We start from the raw sequence: 27,678 nt of genomic DNA, 5'->3' as shown, positions 1-27,678 counted from the left end.
GAATAGAGTGTGAATATAGTGTGCATCGAGTGTGCTTAGAGTGTGATTAGAGTGTGAATAGAATGTGAATAGAGTGTGAATAGAATGTGAATAGAGTGTGAATAGAGTGTGAATAGAATGTGAATAGAGTGTGAATAGAGTGTGCATCGAGTGTGATTAGAGTGTGATTAGAGTGTGAATAGAGTGTGAATAGAATGTGAATAGAGTGAGAATACAGTAATGCAGTGAATGGGGGATCTGCAGTGAAAAAAGTATTGAATGATGAATACAATAAAAGAAGTGTAAAAATGCAAATGAGTAGGTTTTCAATGTTTCTGTGAGTGAATATGTACTGTAGATCATTAGAACATCAGAAAATATATGAGATTGCAATCATCAACATGGATCAATATTCTTTACTAAAACAATAGAAATAATTCTAATTTTTAACAATCTTCCATAAATTCAGTTGACAGAATATACATCTTTCATTAGAGTAAACAAAAGTTCAAAGGCAGGAAAACTCAAATAAATGAATGAACATGACAAATGAAAACAATTCTTGTTTGTGATGTAATTACATTCAAATGTGTGTCATTGTCACTCACTCATTGACTGATTGACTGATTGATTGATTGATTGATTGATTGATTGATTGATTGATTGATTGATTGATCGATATACAGTCTTTAGTTTTTAATGTTGCACTTAAGGAGAAAAAGTGCAGCAGTACTTGTCACGTGTAGCATTAACTGAACAATGGGAAACAGTTAAACATCAACAAAAAATCATCATGATGAAGCAGAGTTACTCAGAAATCACATTAAATAGATGTTAGCACTCTCATGGTTAACCATCTCCTTCATGTTCACTCTATGAGCGTGTTGAGACATGTGGAGGAACATTTCCTATCTGGCTGTTATTGACTACAGAGGGGAAAAGCAGATGGAACATTAAGAGTCAAACTCTAAATAAAATATTAATGCTCTGAGTGAGGAACTCTACACTGGAACAAAATTCTGACGGTTGAAAACAGAAAGAATAATCCTGCAGACATGACATTCAAATGTCTCAGTAGAATTGATTTAGACAGCTGTGATGCTCACATTTATGTTGAAATTATGAAAAAATGCAAATGTAGCTACAGCAAGCCTGATTTCCTTCACTTACAGGACAGTGACCAGCGACTGATGAGCTCCAGGCACAAGAACAATATACAGGTGTACAAGCTGAACTGGGCCGAGAAGATACAGAAGAAAAAACACTTTTTCAAGTTCATCTAAACGTTAACTATTCGGCTGCAGCATTTCTGAGGCAAGTATATGAAAGCATTTCTGTAAGCTAGTGTGAAATATTAACTTTTTTGTATTGTGCAGCGTTCTGAGTGTCACGTACATTCGAACACACACTCGCTAGAGTAGGATCTATATGTATACGCTTCACTCTCATACAGCCGTATGATGACCATGTGTCAAAACTGTGAGGAACATCACACACTCAAACACACATCTGTGTGAATGACTCTACTGCATTCACATGCACGCACTGAAATATTCATGCTGCTGCCTCCAGTGTAAGACCCGAGTGCCACTTCTCCCTTCCTGTTACCATAGCAACTAGCACATCTACCGCTCAGACGCACACACACAATGCCAGCGCCTGTGAAATACTGTTGTTGTATCGGGCATCAGCGTATCTAGAATGTTTTTATGGAGGTCACAATCAGATGTAGATGATTAATGACAGTCCACATGAGTCTGAATGAGCTGCTGGTGCAGATGGTTCAATCATACGAGTGCGAGATTCATTGCTGTGGATTACTGTATACATATTATTTCTCTTAGTAATAGTTCATCCAAAAATGATAATTGTCTTGTCATTTACTCATCTTTATGCCATTTCAAACTTTCTTCCGCGGAACACGAAGATATTTTCATAGATGTATGATGTTTTTAAATGCATACAGTACAAGTCAATGGGTCCAACACTTTTAAGCTCCAAATAGGACATAAGAGCAGCATCATCTCAGTGGTATTACTTCTGAAGACATGGATTAAACCACTGCAGTTGTATGATTTAACTTTATGCTGCCTTTATGTGCTTTTTTGAAATTGGAAAGTGTTGGACGCCACTGACTTGCATTGTATGGACATAAACACAATACATCTCCATCAAAATGTCTTTGTTTGTGTTCTGCGAGGGGAAAAGAACGTAATACAGGTTTCAGATGGCATAAATGTGAGTAATTGATGAGAAAAACATCATGTTAGGGTGATGTGGGAGCAGGTCATTGAAGCTCTTTGAGGATTTTTAAGAGCGAGATTTTTACAAATCAATCAGAAACATTCTTTAACTGATGATTACATTCGGCATTAAACGACCCATTAAATGGTCAGAAAACCCTAAAACAGGGATGTTTTTTGGTTAAATATTCTAATAAACAGAATGGATAATATTCTTATGTGGCTGGCATGAAGAGTGACATTTTAAAGCATATTTATCTGATGTTGTTGTAAAATAAACAATCGTTACAGTCACATAAAGAGAGAAAAGAGTCATTTGATGGCGATTACACCTGATAACATAAACATCTAATTTAACATACTCACTATGATGCTGTGAACTCTTTATTCATGATCGCCTTTAATAAGACCTGATCAATACGTAAATTAATGAACGTTAAGTTATTAGCTTTAATTTACCTTGGAGTAAATGTAGGTATCCTCGCTTATGTTACACATGATCATTTGTGAATGAGGACTGACACAGTTGAATCTATAGCATGCTCTTCAGGAGATTTATTTAAATATTTCAAAAAAGAAAGAAAAATACTGCACATATCCTCTCTGGGTGTCTCGTATCACTATTACTGAACAAGTGATCCAAAATATTTTTTATACTTTTTGTAGATAATTCTGCTTAAAACTGTTCAAACACACATCACTCCTGTAGACTCCCGTTGGGAATGTAATTGTTGTCAGAGAAATGGCGGACGGCAACAGTTGCTAAGATTGGATTGGTCAGAAATGCTGTTGAGGCAGGGCTTAGAAAAGGGTCAATTGCATGGACCAAAAATATGAGATAGTTGCATGTTTCTGACGGAGAGCTGACAGAGCGACATGCTCTTCAGGAGTGACCGACACAGTTGAAATATTTTCCTGTTAGAGTTCTGCAGTGAGCTCATGTTCTGACTTCAGATATGAATCTATTCAAACAGTGTTACTAGTTCACTAGTGAGATATTTATCATTTGTATAATATTACTCACCTACAGAGAAATGTTTTGATGAATCCAGTATATATAATGCAGGGGCAGACTAGGACTAAAAAGTGGCCCTGGACTTTCTGGCCCAGAAACCTGGTCCATAATGCACCCCACCATAACACACCACCTCTTCGATTTAATTTTCCGCTCAATTTCTAGAGACATCTTTTGTCTGCTACTTTAACAGTGGTTTTCTACCCTGCCTTTCTTCCTTTTTAATCATTACTCGCCGAAGCAGATCCTATTGCGTTGAGGCTGCCTCTGCAAAACCAGCCACTGCTTCACCATATACCAGTGCTACCGCTTAATATGGCCGTGCACAGGTCCTTTCATTTTAACTGTCTACATTTTATTCCCATACTATTGATTGTTTAAATCCCGTTCTAGCGCACAGGTGGTTTACATTTACATTTACATTTATGCATTTGGCAGACGCTTTTATCCATAGCGACTTACAGTGCACTTTCCGTTTGCAGTGCAGTGCTAAAGCTCTTTTATTTCTCAAATGATTTTATGCTGTTGTTCTCATGTCACGAACCCCGCTCCTCTGCTTCTCCCCGCATCGTCTAGCACACACACGCACACTCCCTCACTCCGCCCCCTCGAGCTTTTCACACTCTTTTTGCTCGCTCGAGCCCTCACGCCCACTTTGCTCCTACTCGCTCACATGCTCGTAGGCAATCTCCCTTCCTCGAGTTTCTTCCAATCCCCAGAACATTATGACCACCTGCACTCGCGTCATCTGCACTCCTGCACATTAGTTTCACCTGCACTCGTCTCATCACCTGTCATGGTTTACACCTGCACTCGCCCCTATATATATCACCACCCTTTCGCTGCATGGGTGTTGGTTATTGTATTTAGATTCCCGTGTCTTTGCCCCCCGCTAGTCTCGTCTAGTTTTGACCCCCCTGTGATTCGTTACCCCTTAGCTTGCCAGCTCTCTTGTTCCCCTAGCTCCCCTGTTTAGTCCTTCCCGCTACTCTATTCTGATTACCCCGGCTTTGACCCTCGCTTCCCTTGACCATTCTCATTGGATTTGCCCTTTGTTTATACTTTGATTCCCCGGCTTTTGACCCTAAGCTTCCCTCGACGATTCTCCCTCTGGATTTACCCTGTTATGTACTTTTGCCTGCTTTATTTTTATTAAAGCAGTTTTTCTTGTCTTGTGTGTGTGTGTGTGGGTTACAGAATAACCAACTTCACCGTTGACAGTCACAATGCCCTGCGCTAAGGATTCGCGCAGCTCACTAGAGCAGAGAAGCACGTCACATTCGGCACGAGGAGCTACAGTGTGGAGAGATGACCACGCGCTCACGGCCCAGGGGCAGCAGGTATGCGCTATTTCTGATTTGTTTCACCCTATTTCACCTGTGTCTGCCCCTGAGCCCGTTTATGCCTCCAGTGCATTTCTGAGCGCCGTGCACTCTCCATCCCCGGAGAGGTTTTATGGCTCTTCGGACGCTGACCAAGGGTTTTTTATGTGAGGCAGCGGTTATGTAACTCATAACCCCGCCCTCGACATTATGGAGCCAGCGGCCCGACTCATGGGGTTGCGTCAGGGGAGTCAACCCTTGGAGGTTTATGTTGTGGATTTTTGTGCCCTGGCCAACCAGGTGAATTTTAATGAGGTGGCTCTGAAAACCATTTTTCAATTTGGACTGAATGAGCCAACCTCATCATTCATGCCTGGTGGTCGCTGCTCTCTCAACCTGGCTCAGTTTATTGACCTCGCCCTACTGTACGCTGGTTCCTTGTTTACTGTGGGGGAGGCAGACACTGAACCAGCGCTCCACACCACGGCCCCCGTCTCGAGGCCTGTCACGGCCCCAGTCCCGAAGCCTGTCACGGCCCCAGCCTCGAAGCCTGGCACGGCCAGCGAGTCAACGCCCATGCCTGCCACAGCCAACGAGCCAGCGCCCACTGCCCACGAGCCAGCGCCCATGCCCGCCACGGCCAACGAGCCAGCGCCCATGCCCGCCACGGCCAACGAGCCAGCGCCCATGTCTGCCATGGTCAGCGAGCCAGCGCCTGTTGCCTCGACCGCTCCAGAGCCAGCGCCTGTAGCCTCGACCGTCCCCATGGCCACGTCCCCTGTTGGCCGAAGACGTAAGAGAAGGAAGAGGGCCCCTTCTCCCCAGTCTCGTCTTGTGCTCAAGACCGCAGAGGTTCCCTCAGAGTCTTCCACGGCTCTGCCGGGTTCTGCTCCGCCCCCAGAGTCTTCCACGGCTCTGCCGGGTTCTGCTCCGCCCCCAGAGTCTTCCACAGCTCTGCCGGGTTCTGCTCCGCCCCCAGAGTCTTCCATGGCTCTGCCGGGTTCTGCTCCGCCCCCAGAGTCTTCCACGGCTCTGCCAGCCTCTGCTCACCCCTCAGAGCCCTCGCGGCCTCCACCTCACGAGCCTCCCAAGGCTCCTCCTCTCGAGCCTCCCAGAGCTCCGCCTCCTTCCAAGCCTCTCAGGGCTTCTCCTCTAGAGTCTTTCATGGCTCCATCCCTCAAGCCTCTCACGGCTTCGCCTCTCGAGTCTTTCAGGGCTCCTCCTCCCCTCGAGCCTCTCAGGGCTCCGCCCCTCGAGTCTTTCATGGCTCCACCCCTCAAGCCTCTCACGGCTTCACCTCTCGAGTCTCTCAGGGCTCCTCCCCCCCTCAAGCCTCTCACGGCTTCGCCTCTCGAGTCTCTGAGGTCTCCTCCCCCTCTCAAGCCTCCTAGGGATTCTCCTCACGAGTCTTTCATGGCTCCACCCCTCAAGCCTCTCACGGCTTCGCCTCTCGAGTCTTTCAGGGCTCCTCCTCCCCTCGAGCCTCTCAGGGCTCCGCCCCTCGATTCTTTCATGGCTCCACCCCTCAAGCCTCTCACGGCTTCGCCTCTCGAGTCTCTCAGGGCTCCTCCCCCCCTCAAGCCTCTCACGGCTTCGCCTCTCCAGTCTCTCAGGTCTCCTCCCCCTCTCAAGCCTCCTAGGGATTCTCCTCACAAGTCTTTCATGGCTCCACCCCTCAAGCCTCTCACGGCTTCGCCTCTGGAGTCTCTCAGGGCTCCTCCCCCTCTCAAGCCTCTCAGGGCTTCCCCTCTCGAGTCTTTCAGGGCTCCTCCTCCCCTCGAGCCTCTCAGGGCTCCGTCCCTCGAGTCTTTCATGGCTCCACCCCTCAAGCCTCTCACGGCTTTGCCTCACGAGTGTTTCATGGCTCCACCCCTCAAGCCTCTCACGGCTTTGCCTCTCGAGTCTCTCAGGGCACCTCCCCCTCTCAAGCCTCTCAGGGCTTCCCCTCTCGAGCCTCTCAGGGCTCCTCCTCCCCTCGAGCCTCTCAGGGCTCCTCCTCCCCTCGAGCCTCTCAGGGCTCCGCCCCTTGAGTCTTTCATGGCTCCACCCCTAAAGCCGCTCACGGCTTCGTCTCTCGAGTCTCTTAGGGCTCCTCCTCCTCTCGAGCCTCTCAGGGCTCCATCCCCCAAGCCTCTCGAGCCTTCCAGGACTCTGCCTCTAGAGCCTCCTACGGCTCCGCCTCTCGGGCCTCCTACGGCTCCCCCTCCAGAGCCTCCCACGGCTCCACCTCCCGAGCCTCTCACGGCTCTGCTCCCAAAGACTCCAGAGCTTTCTACGGCTCCGCCTCTCGGGCCTCCTATGGCTCCCCTCCAGAGCCTCCCACGGCTCCACCTCCCGAGCCTCTCACGGCTCTGATCCCAAAGACTCCAGAACTTCCTAGGGCTCCGCCTCCCGAGCCTCCTACGGCTCCGCCTGCCGGGCCTCTTACGGCTCCCCCTCCAGAGCCTCCCACGGCTCCACTTCCCGAGCCTCTCATGGCTCTGATCCCAAAGACTCCAGAGCTTTCTAGAGTTCCGCCCCTCGAGCCTGCTATGGCTCTACCCCCCGAGACTGCAGAGCCTGCCAGGTCGTCGCCTCGGCTCCACCTCCAGAGCCTTCCAGGCCTCCGCCTCTAGAGCCTCCTGCGGCTCCACCTCCCTCTGCCCTGTCTCTTGGGCTCCCCATGGCGCCGCCTCCTCAGCCTCTCAGTACCCCGCCTGCCGAGTCTCTCACGGCTCCGTCTTCCAAGGCTCCGTCTCCCAAGTCCTCCACGGCTCCGCCTTTCACGGCTCTTCCCTGGCCCCCTGATCCTGTCCGGTGGCCCCCTGACACTCTCCCTGTCCTGTGGACTCTTCCCTGGCCTCCTGACCCTGTTCCTGTCCGGTGGTCACCTTCCAGACCCCCGGACCCAGTCCCTGTCCTCCAGTCGCCTTCCAGACCCCCTGACCCAGTCTCTGCCCTATGGCTGCCCCTAGATCTCCCGACCACCCGCCTGTCCACTATGTTCCCCCTGACCTTACCTTGAACTGCCCATGGACTATCTCACTTCCCTTTGTCTGTCCCCCGATCATCCTGCACCGCCTCCCGCGGCCGTCAGGAGCCATCCTATTCAGAGGGGGGAGTACTGTCACGAACCCCGCTCCTCTGCTTCTCCCCGCATCGTCTAGCACACACACGCACACTCCCTCACTCCACCCCCTCGAGCTTTTCACGCTCTTTTTGCTCGCTCGAGCCCTCACGCCCACTTTGCTCCTACTCGCTCACATGCTCGTAGGCAATCTCCCTTCCTCGAGTTTCTTCCAATCCCCAGAACATTATGACCACCTGCACTCGCGTCATCTGCACTCCTGCACATTAGTTTCACCTGCACTCGTCTCATCACCTGTCATGGTTTACACCTGCACTCGCCCCTATATATATCACCACCCTTTCACTGCACGGGTGTTGGTTATTGTATTTAGATTCCCGTGTCTTTGCCCCCCGCTAGTCTCGTCTAGTTTTGACCCCCCTGTGATTCATTACCCCTTACCCCTTAGCTTGCCAGCTCTCTTGTTCCCCTAGCTCCCCTGTTTAGTCCTTCCCGCTACTCTATTCTGATTACCCCGGCTTTGACCCTCGCTTCCCTCAACCATTCTCATTGGATTTGCCCTTTGTTTATACTTTGATTCCCCGGCTTTTGACCCTACGCTTCCCTCGACGATTCTCCCTTTGGATTTACCCTGTTATGTACTTTTGCCTGCTTTATTTTTATTAAAGCAGTTTTTCCTCCGACATTGTGACTGTCTCGTCTTGTGTGTGTGTGTGCGGGTTACATCTCATCTCTTCTCTATACTGCCCCACCACACCCTACTACTTCTCTGACTGCTGATGACTTTGTTTTTAACTGACAAATTAGCAAGCATCATCAGCCAGTTCTCTACACCTATCACCCACATCTACTCTCTTCCAACATCCCATCCTCTGTTCTCCTCTTTCTCTCCCAAAGTGCTTCTCTCGAAATTTCCTACCACATGTCCACTTGATCCTATCCTCTCCCAGCTTGAGCAAGCTGCCTCTCTATCGATCTTACTCACACTCATTACACACACATTATCAACACATATCTCACAACAGGAAACTTTCCCAATATATTCAAGCAGGCTTGAGTAACCCCACTACTTAAAAAACCAGCACATCACCTCACAATATTCCACAACTACAGACCAGTCTCTCTCCTACATTTCCTATCAAAAACTATTGAGAGGGACGTATCCAACCAGTTGTCTACTTATCTCTTACAGAACAACCTACTCGACAGACATTAGTCTGGCTACAAAAAAGGACACTCAACATAGTCTGTCCTCTAGTCAGTAGCTGAAACCCTGTGACTGGCAAGAGCTAACTCCAAAACATCCGTCCTCATCCTCCTTGACTTGTCTGCTGCATTCGACAAAGTGAACCACAAGATACTCCTGTCCACCCTCTCTGACCTGGGCATCACAGGAACTGTGCTTGGATGGTTTGAATCCTACCTTATTGGCAGATCTTTCATGGTCTCCTGGAGAGGAGATTTGCCCAAGTCACACCATATGGTGTTTTTCAAGGATCAGTGCAGGAAAATCTGATGTTCTCTGAATATGCTACACAGCTCCTGGTCCAAGCTCTGGTTATTTTAAGACTACTGGTCTACTATAATACTTTGTTGGCTGGCCTCCCAGCTAACAAAACTAAGCTACTGCAGATGGTCCAGTATGCAGCAGCATGTCTGGACTTCAATCAGTTAAAAAGGCTCATGTCACCCCACTCTTGATTTCACTTCACTGGCTCCCTCTAGCTGCCTGCATCAAAATCAAGTCTTTGACTCTGTCCTTCAGGACAGCCAATGAAACCGCACCCTCTCACTTTAAATCATTCTTCAGGTCTAAGCTCCAACTCGCTTTCTGCAATCTATGAATGAGCGCCTGTGAGGCTCAAAGTCTATTTCATGATCGTTCACTTTCTCAGTGAAGGAATGAACTTCCAACCTCCACACGATCTGCTGATACTATTTCAACATTCAAGAACCAGCTGAAAAGAGGGTCTGGGTATCTCAGCGAGTATTGACGCTGACTATCACCCCTGGAGTCATCAGTTTGAATTCAGGGCGTGCTCAGTGACTCCAGCCAGGTCTCCTAAGCAACCAAATTGGGCCGGTTGCTAGGGAGGATAGAGTCACATGGGGTAACCTCCTCGTGGTGGTGATTAGTGGTTCTCTCAATGGGGCGTGTGGTGAGTTGTGTGTGGATCGTGGAGAGTAGCATGAGCCTCCACATGCTGTGAGTCTCCGCGGTGTCATGCACAACGAGTCACATGATAAGATGTGTGGATTGACGGTCTGAGAAGCGGAGGCAGCTAGGACATGTCCTCCGCCACCCGGATTGAGGTGAGTAACCGAGCCACCACGAGGACCTACTAAGTAGTGGGAATTGGGCATTCCAAATTGGGAGAAAAGGGAATAAATAAAAGAACCAGCTGAAAACACATCTGTTCCGCAAGCACTTTACCAATCCACAGTAATTGAACTTGACTTGCACTTTCTCTGTCTCTTTCTTCTGCATTAGCAGCTATACTACTCCAGCTACCATGAGAGCTTGGCAGTACAACACTGGAGATGTTGAACTTTGTATGACAAATTGCTTGCTATGTTCCTCATTTGTATGTCGCTTTGGATAGAAGTGTCTGCTAAATGACTAAATGTAAATATAAAAATAGCTATTCAAGATCAGAAAAGTTGTTTAAAACAGTTTAAGAAAGTGTGTCACACTGCAGGACACTGATGACAATGCTTTAGATTTCATGGTAATTACTCTCATAACTATGTGTAAATAATTATAAAAAAAAAAAAAACGAAAACAGAAAGTTTTCGAAGAATATGTACAAATATAAATATAACAAATATAAATATATATAAAATTAAAAACATATCTTTTGAAGTGCAGATCTTTGCAGACATTTTGCAGATGAATTGCTCATATTTTCCCTCTGTGTGAGTTTGTTGCGTCTTTATATCTGCATTTTAATTCCTTCCCAGATTATTCTTGAGAAGTGAAAAGCCCAATGCTTTGATAAGCACCGTTTCTGCTACCCTTTAAACACAGTAAGCCTCAAAGACTCAAATAGCCACAAAGAAATATTTTTGTCAGATGTGAGCATTATTCAGCAAGGTGTGCGATCTGTGTCTAATAATACTGTGATAAGAAGCCTCACTTCAGCTCCAAGAAATACTTTGCGGTATGAATAAATTATGCAAATGATATGAGTAATTTCAAATGAAAAGTTATTATATGGTTTTAAATGAAGGCAAGGCAAGGTGAGGGAAGTTTATTTAGGCTATATAGCACATTTCATACACAATGGCAATTTAAAGTGCTTTACATATAAATGATAAAGAAAATGCAAGAGTTTATTTTAGAAACCAATTAAGAACAATAAATCAGAATAAAAGTAATAAAATGATACAGTGCGATCAGTAAATGCACAGGTAAACAGATGTGTTTCAGTCTGGATTTAAATGTGACCACATCTGACCTCTTCTGGACGCTAGTTCCAGCTGTGGGTTTCATAATAGCTAAACGCAGTCTCACCTTGTTTTGAGTTAACCCTCTGCATGTCTAACTGACCTGATCCTAATGATCTGAGAAGTCTGTTAGGTTCATATTCAACAAGCATATCTGAAATGTATTTAGGCAAAAGGCTACTGAGCGATTTATAAACGAGTAATAGTGCCTTAAAATAAATTCTAAATGTAACTGGAAGCCAGTGTAAAGACTGGAGGACTGGAGAAATATGGTTCAGGAGAGCGGCATTCTGAATGAGCTGCAGGTGTATAATGGTCTTTTTGGGAAGGCCGGTGAGGAGTCCATTGCAGTAGTCCATCCTACTGGTGATGAATGCATGAACAATGTCTTGATTGGATACAAAACATCTCATTCTGGCTATATTTTTTAGATGATATTAGGTTGATTTAGTTATCAATATTTATTTATAAAGCACATTTAAAAACAACCATGATTTACCAAAGTGCTTTACAAGGTAAAATGGTTATGACAAGAAAATAAAACATACAAAGTAGATACAAATAAAATGAAGATAAAACAGGTCACAATAACTAAAGACATATTTTTTCTCTTTGGCTTTCAATACTCTTTAGAGTAGACTTGAAGGTTGAGATTGAGGGAGATAACCACATTTTTTAGTCTAGATCTCAGATAGTAAACCAAAATCTGAAGATATCAGTTCTAGAAGGAATATATCGCTGAAGCAAGTTTGACAGACAGTTTGACAAGGCCAAATTTTGTAGTGCTTTGTAAACAAACAGTACAATTTTGAAGTCAATTCTGTACTTGACAGGAAGCCAGTGCAAAGCGATAAGAATCGGTGTAACTGACTCGTACTTGCGAGTCCACGTGATAAGTCTGGCAGTAGTATTTTGTTGCGAGATGTGACCAAAGTATGTATCACAGTTTGAAAGTTGCATGTGGATAAAAGCTTTTACTTTGGTGAGAAGACGAAGATGAAAAAAGCATGACTTTACAACCACACTAATTTGTTTATCACAAAAAAAAGAAAAAAGAAATTGGGTGAAAATTAGACAAAGTGGAGGGATTAAGGTTTTTTTATATATATAAGGTGACACAACAGCATATTTAAGGCAGTTTGGGAAGGAACCAGTAGCTAGACATTTGTTAATGATCAGCAACAGGGCAGGGCCAACAGTGTCAATGATTTGTTTAAGGAAAGTAGGTGGAATAACATCTCATAAATGGATTATGGGACCTACAATTTCCTTACATAAGCCCAAGTCAATAGTCTTAAACTCAGACCAAGTGACAGAGCATTGTGGAGCATCAGGCAAAGTATAATCCGAGTGAGACATCTGAGATCTTAAAATTGGAATCTCTATAAAAAACTTTCCAAAATGTTCACAGAGAGAGACAGAAGGCTCAGAAAAGATGCGCCGAAGGGTTTAAAATTGAGTTAATGGTAGAGAAAATAATTTTTGGTCTATGGCTATTGTTTGTGATAAGTTCAGAAAAATATATACATTTAGCATACTTTGCAGATTTCTGAAACATGTTGTAGGAGTTTGTCAATATTTAATATGAAACTTGCAGCCTGTACTTTTTCTATTTATGCTCAGCACGTCTGCAAGTGAGCGTGTAGTATCATTATGCCAGGGCACTGGCACAGGCTTTGATTTTTAAACCTTAAGGGTGAAATGGAGTTCATGATATTGGCACAGGTGGCATTAAATAGATTAAAATGTTCATCTGCATCCATAATATGCAGAGTAGAGTTCATTTCCAGAGATTTGCATACTTCCTGATATGTAGTTGAAAACTCTTCTCTGGAGTGTGGAGTGAGAGAGCGTGATAGACGGTCAGTGATGGATTTTTTAGGGTTCGGCCAGCAAGGGTAACAGAGAAAAGTACAGGCCTGTGGTCAGAGAATGTTTCACAGCTGATTTCTAATTCAGAGATTGAAAAACATGGGTTAAAATTAAATCCAATGCGTGTCCTTGAGAATGTGTGGGACCAGATAACCATTGAGCAATGTCAAATGACTCAATTAGATGAAGAAATCAGTTGAGTATGGTTTAGAGGTACAACATACATGAATGTTGAAATCACCCAACAGCAATATTTTTTCATGTCTAGTAACTAAATCCCCTATAAATACTGCAAACTCACTTAGAAAGTCCTTGCGTTGGTGAAGTGGACGATATATTAGAGTTATAACAATGGGATTTACTAAAACTAATTGGAAGATTTGCACCTCAAAACTGTGATATATGCCTGTAGGTAAAGATCAACAATGAAAAGTGTCTATAAAAACAGTCACAGGACCCCCTCCACATCCAGACGAATGCAGCGAATTTAAGATATTACAGCCATGAGGCAACAATTCCAAAAAAGGGTAAAGATCACCTGGCTTAATCCATGTTTCGGTAACACATAAAACATTCAGTGCATGTCAGGTGAAAAAGTCATTTGTAATAAAAGTTTTTTTTACCAGAGACCGGGCATTATTAAGAGCCATCTGCAACTGCGATTACATTTTCACAGACTGTGTTTGATGACACCGTGGATGAAGGTAATGCAAATTCACTCTTCAACATGGAAGTGCACAACAGAATCCAGGTATAATAGGGCGCAGCCATCGATGTAAACCATCCCGAGGATGCCGACCAACACTGAGTCGATGGATGAGCCCAGATGCACGCGAAAAGGAAGGAAGCTGCGTGCCACAGTCCTGCATCAAGGCCAATCTGAGCCGCACAGCAATACCCCTGCGCTCTCTGGAGTCTTCGCCAAGGCAGATCCACGGGAGACCAACACAGGTATGTAGGTGGATGAGAGAAAAATGGTGGAGAGCAGAAACATGGTCCGCAAACATCATGCCTGGGCAGGGGAACGACCACACTACGAATGTTGAGTAGTGTTAGGCGGTCGTAAACCAATGTAGAGTTGCAATATGGGGTTCAGACAGACAATAGGGAGGACCGCGGACGGCATGCCACAGACACCGGCGTCATCATGCTTCAGTTATTGCTTTGATGCGACTATTGAAACTAAGGTCTGACTCCAAAATGACATCAACATTCCTCATTTACATTTTTGTCTTTAAACTCTTGGAGTCAAGGTGTGTTCACCTTGGAAATTTCTTCTTTGTTGCCAAATACAATGAACTCTTGTTGTTGTTTAACTGAAGGAAGTTTTGGCACATTCAGCTGTTAATTTCATCAATGCATTGGCACAGAGTCATTTGGCGATATGGCTAGATATATCTGGGTATCGTCTGCATAGCTATGGTGTGCAATTTGATTATATTTCATAATTTGGCCCAGTGGGAGCATATACAGGTTGAACAGGAGTGGTGAAGAATTGAGCCTTGTGGGACTCCGCACGTCATGGACGTCCACTCAGATTCATAGTTGCCTTTGTTCACATATTAGCCCCTCCCTTCTAGAAATGACCCGAACCAGCTGAGGACCGTCCCAGAGACCCCTACCCAGTTTTCCAATCTGTCTAGGAGAATGTTGTGGCAAACAGTGCCAAAAGCAGCACTGAGATCTAATAATACCAGCACTGATATTTTGCCTGTATCAGTATTTAGCCGAATATCATTAAGGATCCTTATGAGTGCCGTCTCTGAGTTATGATGCATTGGAAACCAGACTGGAAAGTAGCCATTCGAGTTTGAGAATTTGTTCAGCTGATTGAAAACAACCTTTTCAGTGATTATGCCTCTGAATAGGAAGATTTGAAATTGGTCAGTAGTTGTTATATATCGAGTTATCTAGATTGCTCTTTTTAAGAAGGGGCTTGACACCTGCAGCTTTCAAGGACTTCAGATACATGCCTGAAAGGAGTAACGCATTTACTATTTCTAACAGATCTTTTTCAAGAGTGGTGGTGGTGTAGTGGCTAAAGCACAGGGCTGTTAATCAGAAGGTTGCTGGTTTGATCCCCAAAGTCACCACCATTGTGTCCTTGAGTAAGACACTTAACTCCAGGTTGCTCCGGGGGGATTGTCCCTGTAATAAGTGCACTGTAAGTCGCTTTGGATAAAAGCACTTACAGTACAGCAGCGGGCCAACCCAAATTACCCAGTGGCCTACCGGGAAAATACCCGATGCACTCGATGGCCAGTCCGGCCCTGATATAATGTGAAGTATTAGAAATATTATAATCTCTGTCTCTGTTTCAATTAGATTTCTCTCTTTCGAGACTGATCTATTATTGTGACATATCATATGTTTTAGATAACCCACCATGAAAAACCAAAAACAGCTGTGATTGGTTGCTTTAAATGTCAGTCAGACAATCTCTTCCTGTGTCTTGGGACAGCATAAACATCAGTGTGGATCACACTTTAAGCAGATGGACAGAAGTGTGGCTACACAAGACAACTAATGTCACAGTGTTTGCTGTGTGGTATTTGCTGCAGTAATAATCATTTGTAAGAATAAAGCACATAAGTATCTGTGATAAGCTGTGCTTAAGAGCTCCTGATGGTGTTCAGATGACTAATGAATGAGAGCATTAGACTTTAATGATGTGTGCTGATATTGTCTTACCGTTGATCCAGCGTGCTTCAGGGTCATGCACGTGGAAATCGCTGCTGAAAAGATCCTCCACAGACAGTTTGGTGTCACTACCGGGCAGCGTGTCCGCTGTCACACGCAAACACACAAACAGACAAACAAAAGCATCATAGGTATCAGTAATGGCGATGGTGACAGACATTACACAAGAAACATCAGACAGGGTAACTCTGCTTTCACTCAGCAGACTGTGTGCTGTGACCTCATGCTTACGACTCTGAGCTACAGAATAGTTGCATGTTTGGACGACATGACATATACGTAAGTGAAGCAAAAGTCAACACTCCAGTGAATGATGATGAAATTGTCCCTGGTAAAACAAATGAAGATGTTTTACCTGGAGTCAGCAGGATCACAGACATGGTGATGAGAGAACAGACCACCAGTATGACCAGTAGAGCGATAGCAATCCCCTTCCAGTTCCTCTGAGGAGGACTCATGCCACCCAGATCCTTCAGCAAAGACAAACAAAAAGGTTTTCTAACTTGAGTTGCTACTAAATTCTAAGGAATAAAAGGGTTAAAGGAACAGTAATTACTTTGTGCATTTATTATTGACATCAGTAAGCTGACAAACACATTGTGTTTACTGTTAGCCAAAAGTTCTGGAGCACTGTGTGTGGCAGCGTTACACCGCAAAGTGTTAAAACAGCATTTAGTGATTTTGTTTGATTATTTTCACAGTTTTGAGTAGTTGTTTTGTACCACTGCTGTGGTTAGTGAGCGGTTCAGTGTCACTGACAGTACAAACTATATGAACCCCCTCACAAATATCCCAAGCTGCTGGGTCAAAATAACCCTTGATCAGTTTCAAATTTAGTCCAGCATATTGTCAATATGAGTTGTGTTAATGTACAACCCATCTTGCTGTTAAGCTGTAAAGTGTAAAAGAAAATCTTGCTGTAATACAATCTGAACACAGGAATACATTAGCTGCTTTCTAAAACAGCCTGGGTGAATTTTGGACAGAACACATATTGGGTCAGGCTAGCCTCATAACTGCATGGCTTCTATTAACCTAACCTAAACTAACCTAACCTAACCTAACCCTAACACATTTCCTTGTATGGAGCTGAAATAAGTGCTCATAGAGCACAACTGTTCTGAGTCTTCTGTTATAATGTGTAATGAGGTTGGAGAATATATAGCAAGAGATCTGAGATCATTCATTCAAACATAATCTCTCAGGTTCAGTGGTCCACACTTCCTCTTCAGCTCAGTTTTCTATGGGGTTTAGGTCAGGAAACTGGGATGGCCATGAACAAAACCTAGATTCTGTGCTTAGTAAACCATTTTTGTGCACTCTGGATCATTGTCCTGCTGAAGATACAACCATTACCCAGTTTAAACTTCCTGGCAGAGACAGTCAGGTGTTGATTTAATCTCTGCTGCTACTTGGAATCCATCATACCAGGTATCCTAACAAGTTGTCCAGGGCATTTGGAAGAAAAACAGCCCCACAACATTTAAAATCCACCACCATATATCACCGGGTCTTTTTTCATGACTATCTTTCTGTATACACCATCTGACCACAGAACCGGTCCCATTTAAAGTACCAGGAATGTCTGGCAAACTGCAGGCGATTGAGTTTGTTGTTTGGTTCCAAAATAGGCTTTTTTTCTTTTCAAACATGATGTGGTTATGTAGGTGGCATCTGATCGTATATTTAGAGGCCTTCTGATCCGAAGACCCAAATGACGTCTGCTGTTTTATAGCTGTGATGCTCTTGAGATTCATTGAGCATTCAAATCGTCCTCCAAACTAAGTGTGGAGTAATATAGACACACATCATCTGTCAGACTGATTGTCAACATCTCCAGTTGATTCAAACTTCTTAATTATCAACCTGATAGAAACTGAATTTTTTAAATTATTGAACTGTTTTCCTTTAGTCAATTCCTGATAAGCTTGTATGGCACATCATTACTGTATTCTAAGGTCTTTCCCAAAGTGATGAATGTCTATAGGAATTCAAACAGGAAGTCATGACTTACCACTGAAATGTTCCTTATAAAAATGTACAATATGAATGAGAGAATACTTCAGTCAGATTTCACTCATAACAATTTCTAAAGGTGCCAGTAATTGTGGCATATATTGTTTAGAAGACAATTATTGCATTTATTTCACATTTATTCTTTTCGATCATTTTCCTTCAATTAAAGGTTCAATTTTTGGAGAACATTTTAAATGAAAGACAATGAGGATAAACCACAGAGACATTTCTACACAGTCTGTTTTGTTCATATTGGAGATGTGTTAAAATCTTGGTCTTACAGATATTTGGAGACTTTTGAACCCATCTGGTAGGGACTGTAAAACATTTTCAACAGTCCATAAGATTTATTCTAAAATATATATTTTTTAAATCGAAAAGTCCCTCATTTCATCTGTTCATCTCAATTGGAAACATCTTAGTCTCGGATCACGCCCTGGTGAGTTTAGAGGTGTTGACACATATGGAGAAAAATGTATTATATAGTTGGTGCTTTAATGTTTCCCTTTTGCAAAATCCTGAGTTCCAACAAATGTTAAAAGCTGAAATCAATGTTTATATGGAGACCAACTGGTCCTCAGTATTCTCAGTGGGCGTGGCTTGGGAGACACTTAAGGCAGTTCTTAGGGGTCGGATCATACAGTATGCCTCATTCATCAAAAAATCCAAAGCATGAAAACTCGTGGAGTTGGAAGGGAATATTAAAAGGGCCGAGGTGGAGCTGAAGTGCTGAATGACGTCTGATGGCCTCAGGGAATTGACAGAAATACAGATATAATACTATTTTGTCACGGAAGGTGAAGTTTTGGTTATTCAGGGCAAGACAGTCATAATTTGATTCAGGGGACAAAGCAGGGAAGCTTTTGGCTAGATATATAAAGCAGAGAGAGTCTTTTTCTACCATTCCCTCAGTGAAATCTGCTGGAGGTGAAATATTTACCTCATTGATATTAATAATGCTGTTAAAGAGTTCTTGATCTCGGTAGTTCCACGTCTTCATCTACTGATGAGGATATTAGAAACTTTGTGGAACCATTAGAACTCCCTAAACTGACGACTGAGCAAAAAAATCATCTTGATTCTGAGATAACCTTGAAGGAGCTTGGCGAGGTAATTAAGGCCTTACCTACAGGCAAGGCTCCAGGGCCAGATGGCTTTGCTGATGAGTTTTTAGATCTTATGCTACAGAACTGGCTCCACTTTTGTTAGAAGTTTATATGGATTCATTAAAGAATGGAAAGCTTCTGCCAACCATGACACAAGCAGTCTTGTCTTGTCAGTCTGATTCTTAAAAAGGACAAAGATCCAAGCGAGTGTAAGAATTACCGTCCAATTTCCCTGATCCAGCTAGATGTTAAAATATTGTCAAAACTGATTAAGTAAAGTTATGACATCGCATATACATATAGATCAGGTGGGGTTTATTCAGGCCGCAGCTCTTCTGATAACATTAAGAGTTTCATCAGTATCATGTGATCAGTGTCGAATGATCAGACTCCGGTCGCTGCCATCTCACTTGATGCCTAAAAGGCGTTTGATATGGTAGAATGGGATTATTTTTTTAAGATTATGGAAATTCATGGGTTTGGTAATACGTTTATTGAATGGATTAAGTTACTTTATAGACACCCGGTAGCAGCGGTACAAACAAATTGATTCATTTTAGATTATTTTACTCTGGATAGGGGCACTGGCAGGGTTGCCCTCTTTCCCCATTATTGTTCTGTCTTGCCCTGGAACCAAGAGCAGCCGTGATCAGAAAGGAGGATGATTTTCCAGAGGTAATGGCGGGAAGTATGGCGCATAAGCTTTTGCTTTATGCAGATTATATTTTATTATTTGTCTCTGACCCCATTATATCTATGCCTTGCCTCCACAGAATTATTAATTCCTTATCTTAAGCTCTCTGGATACAGAGTCAATTGGTCTAAATCCAAAGCTTTGGCTCTGACAGCATACTGCCCAGTAACGACTTTTCAGCCGGGTGCCTTCCAGTGGCCCAAATTTTGACCCTTTTATAAAAAGGTTTGAGCGATGTGGGCAGGTGGGCTTCATTACATTTATCTATGATTGGGAAGTTTAATGTTATTAAAATGAATTGTATTCCAAAATTCAACGACCTGCTACAGTCTCTCCCTGTAGATGTCCCCCTCTCTTATTTCAAGCAATAAAACATCAAGTCTGCATCTAGATACACAAGAGACACAAAAAACATGTTTTTTGGGGGGTGTGTGAATATCCAGGAGTTTTGGTTGAAGGTTCAGAGTTTTGTGTGTGATGTATTGGGCACTCAGGTTTCATTTTGTCCAAGACTCTGTATTTTGGGTGATGGGGCAGTCATGAATGTGGAGAATAGATGCCTAAAGAGTTGGGTCCTAACCAGCATCATGATTGTCAGACAAATAGTTTTAAGGGGATGGAAGTCGGCTGGAGAGCCCTCATTTCAGGAGGGGCGCTCAGAGATGGGGAGGGTGGCAGCCTTTGAAGAAGGGTCATTTAGAAGACTGGGGAAGTTTAACTTGTTTGTGGAGAATTGGGGCGGATATCTGACATTTATGGATGTGTGATTATTATTATTATATTTTGTTTTGTGTGTGTGTGTGTGTGTGTGTGTGTGTGTGTCTATATAATGTACGACCACTGGGATGTTGTTGGGGGCAAGAGTGGGGTTGGGGATGAGAGTAATAGTGGGGTTAATGTTAATGTGTGTGTGTGTGTGTGTTTACATCATCCAATTTCAAATTTACCATTTATCTCTAAGGTAGTGGAAAAGTGTATTGCAATTCAAATTCATGAACATCTTTCTAATAACAACTTGTATGAACAATTTCAATCTGGATTTCGTCCCCACCATAGCACTGAGACTGCTCTTGTCAGAATAACCAGTGATCTATTGTTGGCAGCTGACTCTGGGCTTTTATCCATACTTGTCCTTCTAGACTTGAGCGCTGCCTTTGATACTGTCTCACATAAGATACTTCTTGACAGATTAATTTCTATTGGTATTACTGGCACTGCACTGTCTTGGTTTAGGTCATATCTATCTGGACGCAGTCAGCGTATTCAATTAAAAGGTTTTCGATCAAGAACATCTACAGTCACCACTGGTGTTCCCCAGGGTTCTGTCTTGTGCCCGCTTCTTTTCATTATTTATATGCTCCCTCTTGGTTATATTTTGAGGAAATACGGGATTAATTTCCACTGTTATGCGGATGACACCCAACTTTACCTGTCTGCCAAACCCACTGGTTCATTTCCACCACCATTCTTGTCCAGCTGATTAGCTGAAATTAAAGATTGGCTTTCAAATGGCAAAATGGCAAAAAAACTGAGGCTTTGCTTGTTGGCACGAAATCTGTTTTGTCTAAATCGAACTGTCTTTCTTTGTACATTGACAATACTGCAATCTGTCCTTCTTCACAGGTTAAAAGTTTGGGTGTCATCATGGATAGCACACTATCCTTTGAAGCTCAAATTAATAATATCACACGGATTGCATACTTCCACTTGCGTAATATTAACCGTCTCCGTCCCTTTCTTTCAAATAATAATACTGCTGTTCTTATTCACGCACTGGTCACTTCACGTATAGACTACTGTAATGCTCTTTTCACAGGTGTTTCCTCTAAATTGCTACATAAGCTTCAGTTGGTTCAGAATTCTGCAGCTCGTGTTCTATCTAGAACACCTTCTACTGAGCACATTTCTCCAGTTCTTCAGCAATTACACTGGCTTCCAGTAAAGTATAGAATTGAATTTAAGATCCTGCTACTTACTTATAAGGCACTTCATAATCTTGCACCCCAATACCTTACACAACTTCTCCATGTTTACACTCCTTCACGTGCTCTCAGATCTTCATCTTCAATTTCTCTTGTGTTACCAAGGATTCGACTAACTACCATGGGTGCCTGATCCTTTAGTTATGCTGCCCCCCGCCTATGGAACTCTCTTCCCCTTGATATTCGCAATAGCGACTGCTTGTTGACTTTTAAAACGTGTCTTAAGACAAATCTTTTTATACAAGCTTTCTTATAACATTTTGTATTGAGTTTTTAATGCCCTTTATCTGTATGTGGCTTGTTTGTTGTGTGTATTGTCCTATGCAGTGACCTGTATATTGCTTGTGAGGTGACCTTGGGTGTTATGAAAGGCGGCATTAAATAAAATGCATTATTATTATTATTATTATTACATGTGTATGAGATAGAGAAGTGTGTGTGTGCATGCGTGCGTGCGTGCATGCGTGCGTGTGAGAGTGTGTGTGTGAGAGTGTGTGCATGTATGTGTGTGTGTGTGTTATTTTTAGCTGGATAAGATATTTAATGGCTGTTTGTTTTGACCTTGCTCAGGGCACATTTAGGACGGTCAAATGGAGGAACACATTAGAACACGACTGGAATGGACAGAATGAGCAGCAGCTCTTGGGTTCCTTCACATGACATCAAATAAACAGTGTTTCTAACCGCAGTGAAAGAAGAATATGTGCATGAAGCTCTCAAACACACTCAATGTAATACATTTAAAGCAACATAAGCAATGTCATCTGGAAAAATGTGCTAAATGTTCCTAATGTGTATATAATTTAAAGGTCTGGACAATGTCAGAATTATAAGACCATTGACCTTTTCAATTTATTACAACTCACAGAAATAGACAGTAAATCTAAATATTCAATGAAACATAAACAAATTGGATTGGTTACAATATTTGTGTCCTGTTTTTATTTTTGTTATACTGGTTTCAGTTCTAGAAACAGTTCTGCATTCTGGTATCAGAAGTTTTATCATTTATCCCTTTCATAACCTACTAATAAAATATGGGACTTTAATTATTGCCCTGTTGAAAACAACACTGAACTATAAACATGATAATGATTCAGATTTATACAGTAATGATGGCACAATTAAAGCCATTAAACCAGTAATGATATCCATCATTATCTCATATTCCAGCGTCCAAACACAGAATTACAGTGACATTTCATCAGAGCGCAGTTCTGTTTAGAAAGATGTTTTACGGCTCTCTGCATCTGACATAATCATCCTATTGGGTGCTTTTATTTTCAAAACAGAACAAAGAAAATAATACACAAAAAACTATTCAGCTCTCACTCGTCCTGCCACCGCTGCAGACAGCTCTAACTCGTCCTGCCACCGCTACAGACAGCTCTAACTCGTCCTGCCACCGCTACAGACAGTTCTCAATCGTCCTGCCACCGCTGCAGACAGCTCTAACTCATCCTGCCACCGCTACAGACAGCTCTAACTCATCCTGCCACCGCTACAGACAGCTCTAACTCGTCCTGCCACCGCTACAGACAGCTCTCAATCGTCCTGCCACCGCTACAGACAGCTCTAACTCGTCCTGCCACCGCTGCAGACAGCTCTCACTCGTCCTGCCACCGCTACAGACAGCTCTAACTCGTCCTGCCACCGCTACAGACAGCTCTCACTCGTCCTGCCACCGCTACAGACAGCTCTCACTCGTCCTGCCACCGCTACAGACAGCTCTCACTCGTCCTGCCACTGCTACAGACAGCTCTCACTCGTCCTGCCACCGCTACAGACAGTTCTCACTGCCTCCGTCACTGTTTTAAGCTTCTTCCTCGTGGTCCATCACCATTACCTTCGACTCCCACTTGATCCATCAGCACAGACAGCTAAAACTCGCACTGTCACCATTACTTGCACCTCTCTTGCGATCCGCCACCGCATACACACATATGCATGTACTGTTTCCATACACTTGGATATTTAAAACATTAAAACATAAAAGCTTGATCCAACCTCACAATGTACAGCCTACATCACTTCAAAAAGAGATGTATATTACTCTTTAGTTCTAGCTCACTGCGAATTGTAAATTGTCTGTATTGTTTTTCTGTGGAGTTATCTGTTGTTATTTGTATACGTGTGTCTACTGGTCATGTATGCATATTATAGATCTTATAACAAGATAGGGTCTTATTTGACATTATCATAATGTGTAAACAAAAAACTTGATACGCCATAAATATGTATCATACAAACTCTAAATATATTTACATATTAAGCAGAAATATGGTTTAGAAAAATAACCGTAACTTTACTCTGGACAAATATGACTATTGTAATGAAATGTATGTCCTAAATAGGACTCAGACTCTGCTCTCACAAAGGTATATTATACACATTACATTCTAATATTATTAAGAGCACTTAGATCGTGTAATCTACTTCTCTTATCTGTCCCTCGTTGTCACAGTACATCTAAGGATGTTCGGGTGTTCTCCGCTGCAGCTCCCAAACTTTGGATGTCTGCTCCTTCACTAGCTATTGTTAAATCTTCTCTCTATTCTCTATCTTTTGATCATTCTTAGCTTAAGTGTTTCATGGTTTAGTTACACAGACTGTATTCTGTTTATTGCATACTGGTATATTTTATATGCTGCATATTGTTTATTAATGATGTATTTGCTTTTAGATTTTACTGTACAGCACTTTGGTGCAACTCTGTTGCTTTTAAATGTGCTCTAGAAACAAATCAACATGAATGTTTATTTACAAAATAAGTTGTATTTAAATATTTTTTCCATAAATTGGGTCATTGTCCGTCAAAATGTTTGTTCTGTCAGAGATTATTTAGTAGAGATGGGCCACTTCTATTAAAATATACGGGAGGAATCAAGAAGATCTGAGCACTCAACAGTCAACGGATGTACAAAGACAGTCCCGCCTTACAGTCCCACCTTACACTTTTAGATACAGATATCACCTGTCAATCAACTCTAGAACACGCATGCGCATTAGCTATTCACGGCGAGAAACGCAGCTCTCACCAAGATCCGTCAACGCCACAGGCAGCTCTTACATCTATCAACACAAATCCGGGTGGTGGAGGACGAATCTCAGTTGCCTTCGCATCTGACACCGTCAATCCGCGCACATATTTACATTTACATTTACGCATTTGTCAGACACTTTTATCCAAAGCGACTTACAGAGCACTTATTACAGGGACAATCCCCCCGGAGCAACCTGGAGTTAAGTGTCTTACTCAAGGACACAATGGTGGTGGCTGTGGGGATCGAACCAGCAACCTTCTGATTACCTGATTACCAGTTATGTGCTTTAGACCACTACACCATCACTACACATCAATAGCTTCACGCTATTCTCCGAGGCAGTCACTCAGCACCGCCCCACCGAGAGCGAGAACCACATTATAGCAACCATGAGGAGGTTACCCCATGTGACTCTACCCTCCCTAGCAACCGGCCAATTTGGTTGCTAAGGAGACCTGACTGGAGTCACTCAGCACGTCCTGGATTCAAACTCACGACTCCAGGTGTGATAGTCAGAGTCAATACTCGCTGAGATACACAGAACCCCACATGATGCAGAGGCAGATGAACTTTAAGTAGTGATTTCCTTGGAAGAGAAATATGATAAATACATCACACACATTTCCTCTATATTTTGGGTCTTTTTGTGTTTGGAGATTTGAATTGACGCAAGCTTGGAGAACAGTGAATACATTCTGTGTTAATAACACAATAAAAAGTTACATGAACATTATATACCAGTAAATCGTGCGCTGGACCGTTTTAATATTAATTTAGATTATTCTTCCTACTTATTTTTTCACATTCAAAAACATTTTGGATTGATATAACTAGGCTGAAAGAGGTGCAAATAATGGAGAGCTGCCTGTGACGGTAAGAGGTTCAGTAGCCGGTGGCAGGTCGAGTGGCAGCTGCTGTGGCGGTGGCAGGTCGATGTTCCTCTACAGAACGTGCTCGAGATCCATTTGCCTTGATTTTCTTCAAGAACATCTGCCCGTTTCATCCATATTGGGACCGAAATGACGACACAGATATGAAATAAAACTATATGTGTGTAATGGTTGTGTAATGTAGGTGAATGAAGAGAATTAAGCGCCTCCTCGCGCTTCCGTTACCTCGTCCTGCGGATTCGCTCTCTGGTTCTGCTGCTCTTTAGTGGCCGTCATGATTAAACCTCGCTTCAGACTCCGCCGACTGAAGGAGAGAACCTAAAAATATCAGAAGAGTATGCTTCTTCTGACGCTTTTTCTGGATCACAGAATCGTTAAATCGGGACTCCGCGCGTGATCTCCGTCCGTGTCCCTTGAGGAGCGCGCGGAGCGTTATTTGCATTCCACCGCAGCAGCGCGCGAGGGTGATTGATAATTAGCGTTCGGATCGATGTGTTTAGATTCAGAGATCTGTCGAAATGCAACTGACAGAAATAAAAAAAATGGTGAAAAGAGACACGACGACGACTGACGCTGCGCTCGAGGGGCGGGAGGAGTCGCGTGATGACGCGTGAGCCCGTACCAGTCATAGAGCTCGCTTTTAGCACACAGATCTTATGGATAATATTTGAGGGTCGATGTATTAAAAAGACAAATTCATTCAGGTTTCAAGTGTAATTTAACTCATTTCTGACGTTTCCGTGAGGCTGTTATAGAGCGCGTGCGGCGCTGTCCATGGTGCTGATCGGTGCATCGCCTCACGCGCTCATCAATACTGTATGAGGAATCACATCTGTAGAACACATGTGCATTTCTGTCCGATGTTGTTGAATAATCATGTGAGGTAACAGAATAGATGATACTGAATGAACAGCAATGAGTGTGAGAAATTACACACTAATGCATTTTCATTGGCCTGTACACATGCCGTGACCCGTTCAACAGATTATGAGGGTTCATGAATGAAATTCTAGTTGGAAAAATGTCACTGTAACTAATCGCTACAACAGTAATTTGATGGCAAGATGAAAACAGTGGTCCAGGTGTCCTGAATAATTAAGAGTAACACACAAACACCCAACCATCCCCTAAATTACAAAGAATTTTAGTGTCTCCTCATGCAGTTCTCCTCATGCTAAAGGTTTTTTGTGTCCAAATTAAAAGCTAATTAAAGTGTAAATGCACATATAGGCAGAAATAAATGCTGAAATAACCCGGATCAGTTTGTCCTTTTAAACTAAACTGAAGTAATTTACTATAAATATGACATGTAAAGATGGACCTCTGACACTACATCAGGTCAGAGGTCAAACGGAGACTAATTAAGACTGGACTGACAGCAGCTTTTTAATATTAAGATTTAAATGATGCCAGATATAGTTCATTTAGCAGGTGATGTTCTGTTACCCTAAAGACATATAATAAAGGAATGAATAAGGATCACCAGAAAACACAGTTGTGATCACAATGATCACTCATTACATTTACATTTATGCATTTCTGCATTTGGCAGATGCTTTTATCCAAAGTGACTTACAGAGCACTTCTTACAGGGACAATCCCCCCGGAGCAACCTGGAGTTAAGTGTCTTACTCAAGGACACAATGGTGGTGGCTGTGGGGATCAAACCAGCAACCTTCTGAGTACCAATGTATTATACAGAGCACTTATTACAGGGACAATCCCCCCGGAGCAACCTGGAGTTAAGTGTCTTACTCAAGGACACAATGGTGGTGACTGTGGGGATCAAACCAGCAACCTTCTGAGTACCAATGTATTATACAGAGCACTTCTTACAGGGACAATCCCCCCGGAGCAACCTGGAGTTAAGTGTCTTACTCAAGGACACAATGGTGGTGACTGTGGGGATCAAACCAGCAACCTTCTGAGTACCAATGTATTATACAGAGCACTTCTTACAGGGACAATCCCCCCGGACCAACCTGGAGTTAAGTGTCTTACTCAAGGACACAATGGTGGTGGCTGTGGGGATCAAACCAGCAACCTTCTGAGTACCAATGTATTATACAGAGCACTTCTTACAGGGACAATCCCCCCGGACCAACCTGGAGTTAAGTGTCTTACTCAAGGACACAATGGTGGTGACTGTGGGGATCAAACCAGCAACCTTCTGATTACCAATGTATTATACAGAGCACTTATTACAGGGACAATCCCCCCGGAGCAACCTGGAGTTAAGTGTCTTACTCAAGGACACAATGGTGGTGACTGTGGGGATCAAACCAGCAACCTTCTGATTAT

At 43.2% G+C, this 27,678-nt stretch overlaps 1 protein-coding gene across 1 annotated transcript in view; it reads right to left on the bottom strand.

Annotated features, from left to right (window-relative positions):
* Positions 1-25,962, bottom strand: part of LOC127658917 (inactive dipeptidyl peptidase 10-like) — a 47,535-nt gene extending 21,573 nt beyond the window's left edge. The window contains exons 1-3 of the mRNA XM_052148486.1: positions 25,603-25,962; positions 16,001-16,115; positions 15,637-15,732 (exon numbers count right to left, since the gene is read on the bottom strand). Of these exons, the coding sequence (XP_052004446.1) occupies positions 15,637-15,732; positions 16,001-16,115; positions 25,603-25,653 (262 nt within the window). The 5' untranslated portion in view covers positions 25,654-25,962. The remainder of the gene's footprint in view (positions 1-15,636; positions 15,733-16,000; positions 16,116-25,602) is intronic.
* Positions 25,963-27,678: the final 1,716 nt, after the last annotated feature.

The sequence above is a fragment of the Xyrauchen texanus genome, chromosome 18 (genome assembly GCF_025860055.1).
Source record: "Xyrauchen texanus isolate HMW12.3.18 chromosome 18, RBS_HiC_50CHRs, whole genome shotgun sequence".
Lineage (NCBI taxonomy): Eukaryota > Metazoa > Chordata > Actinopteri > Cypriniformes > Catostomidae > Xyrauchen > Xyrauchen texanus.
This window is presented reverse-complemented; position numbering and strand designations above follow the sequence as displayed.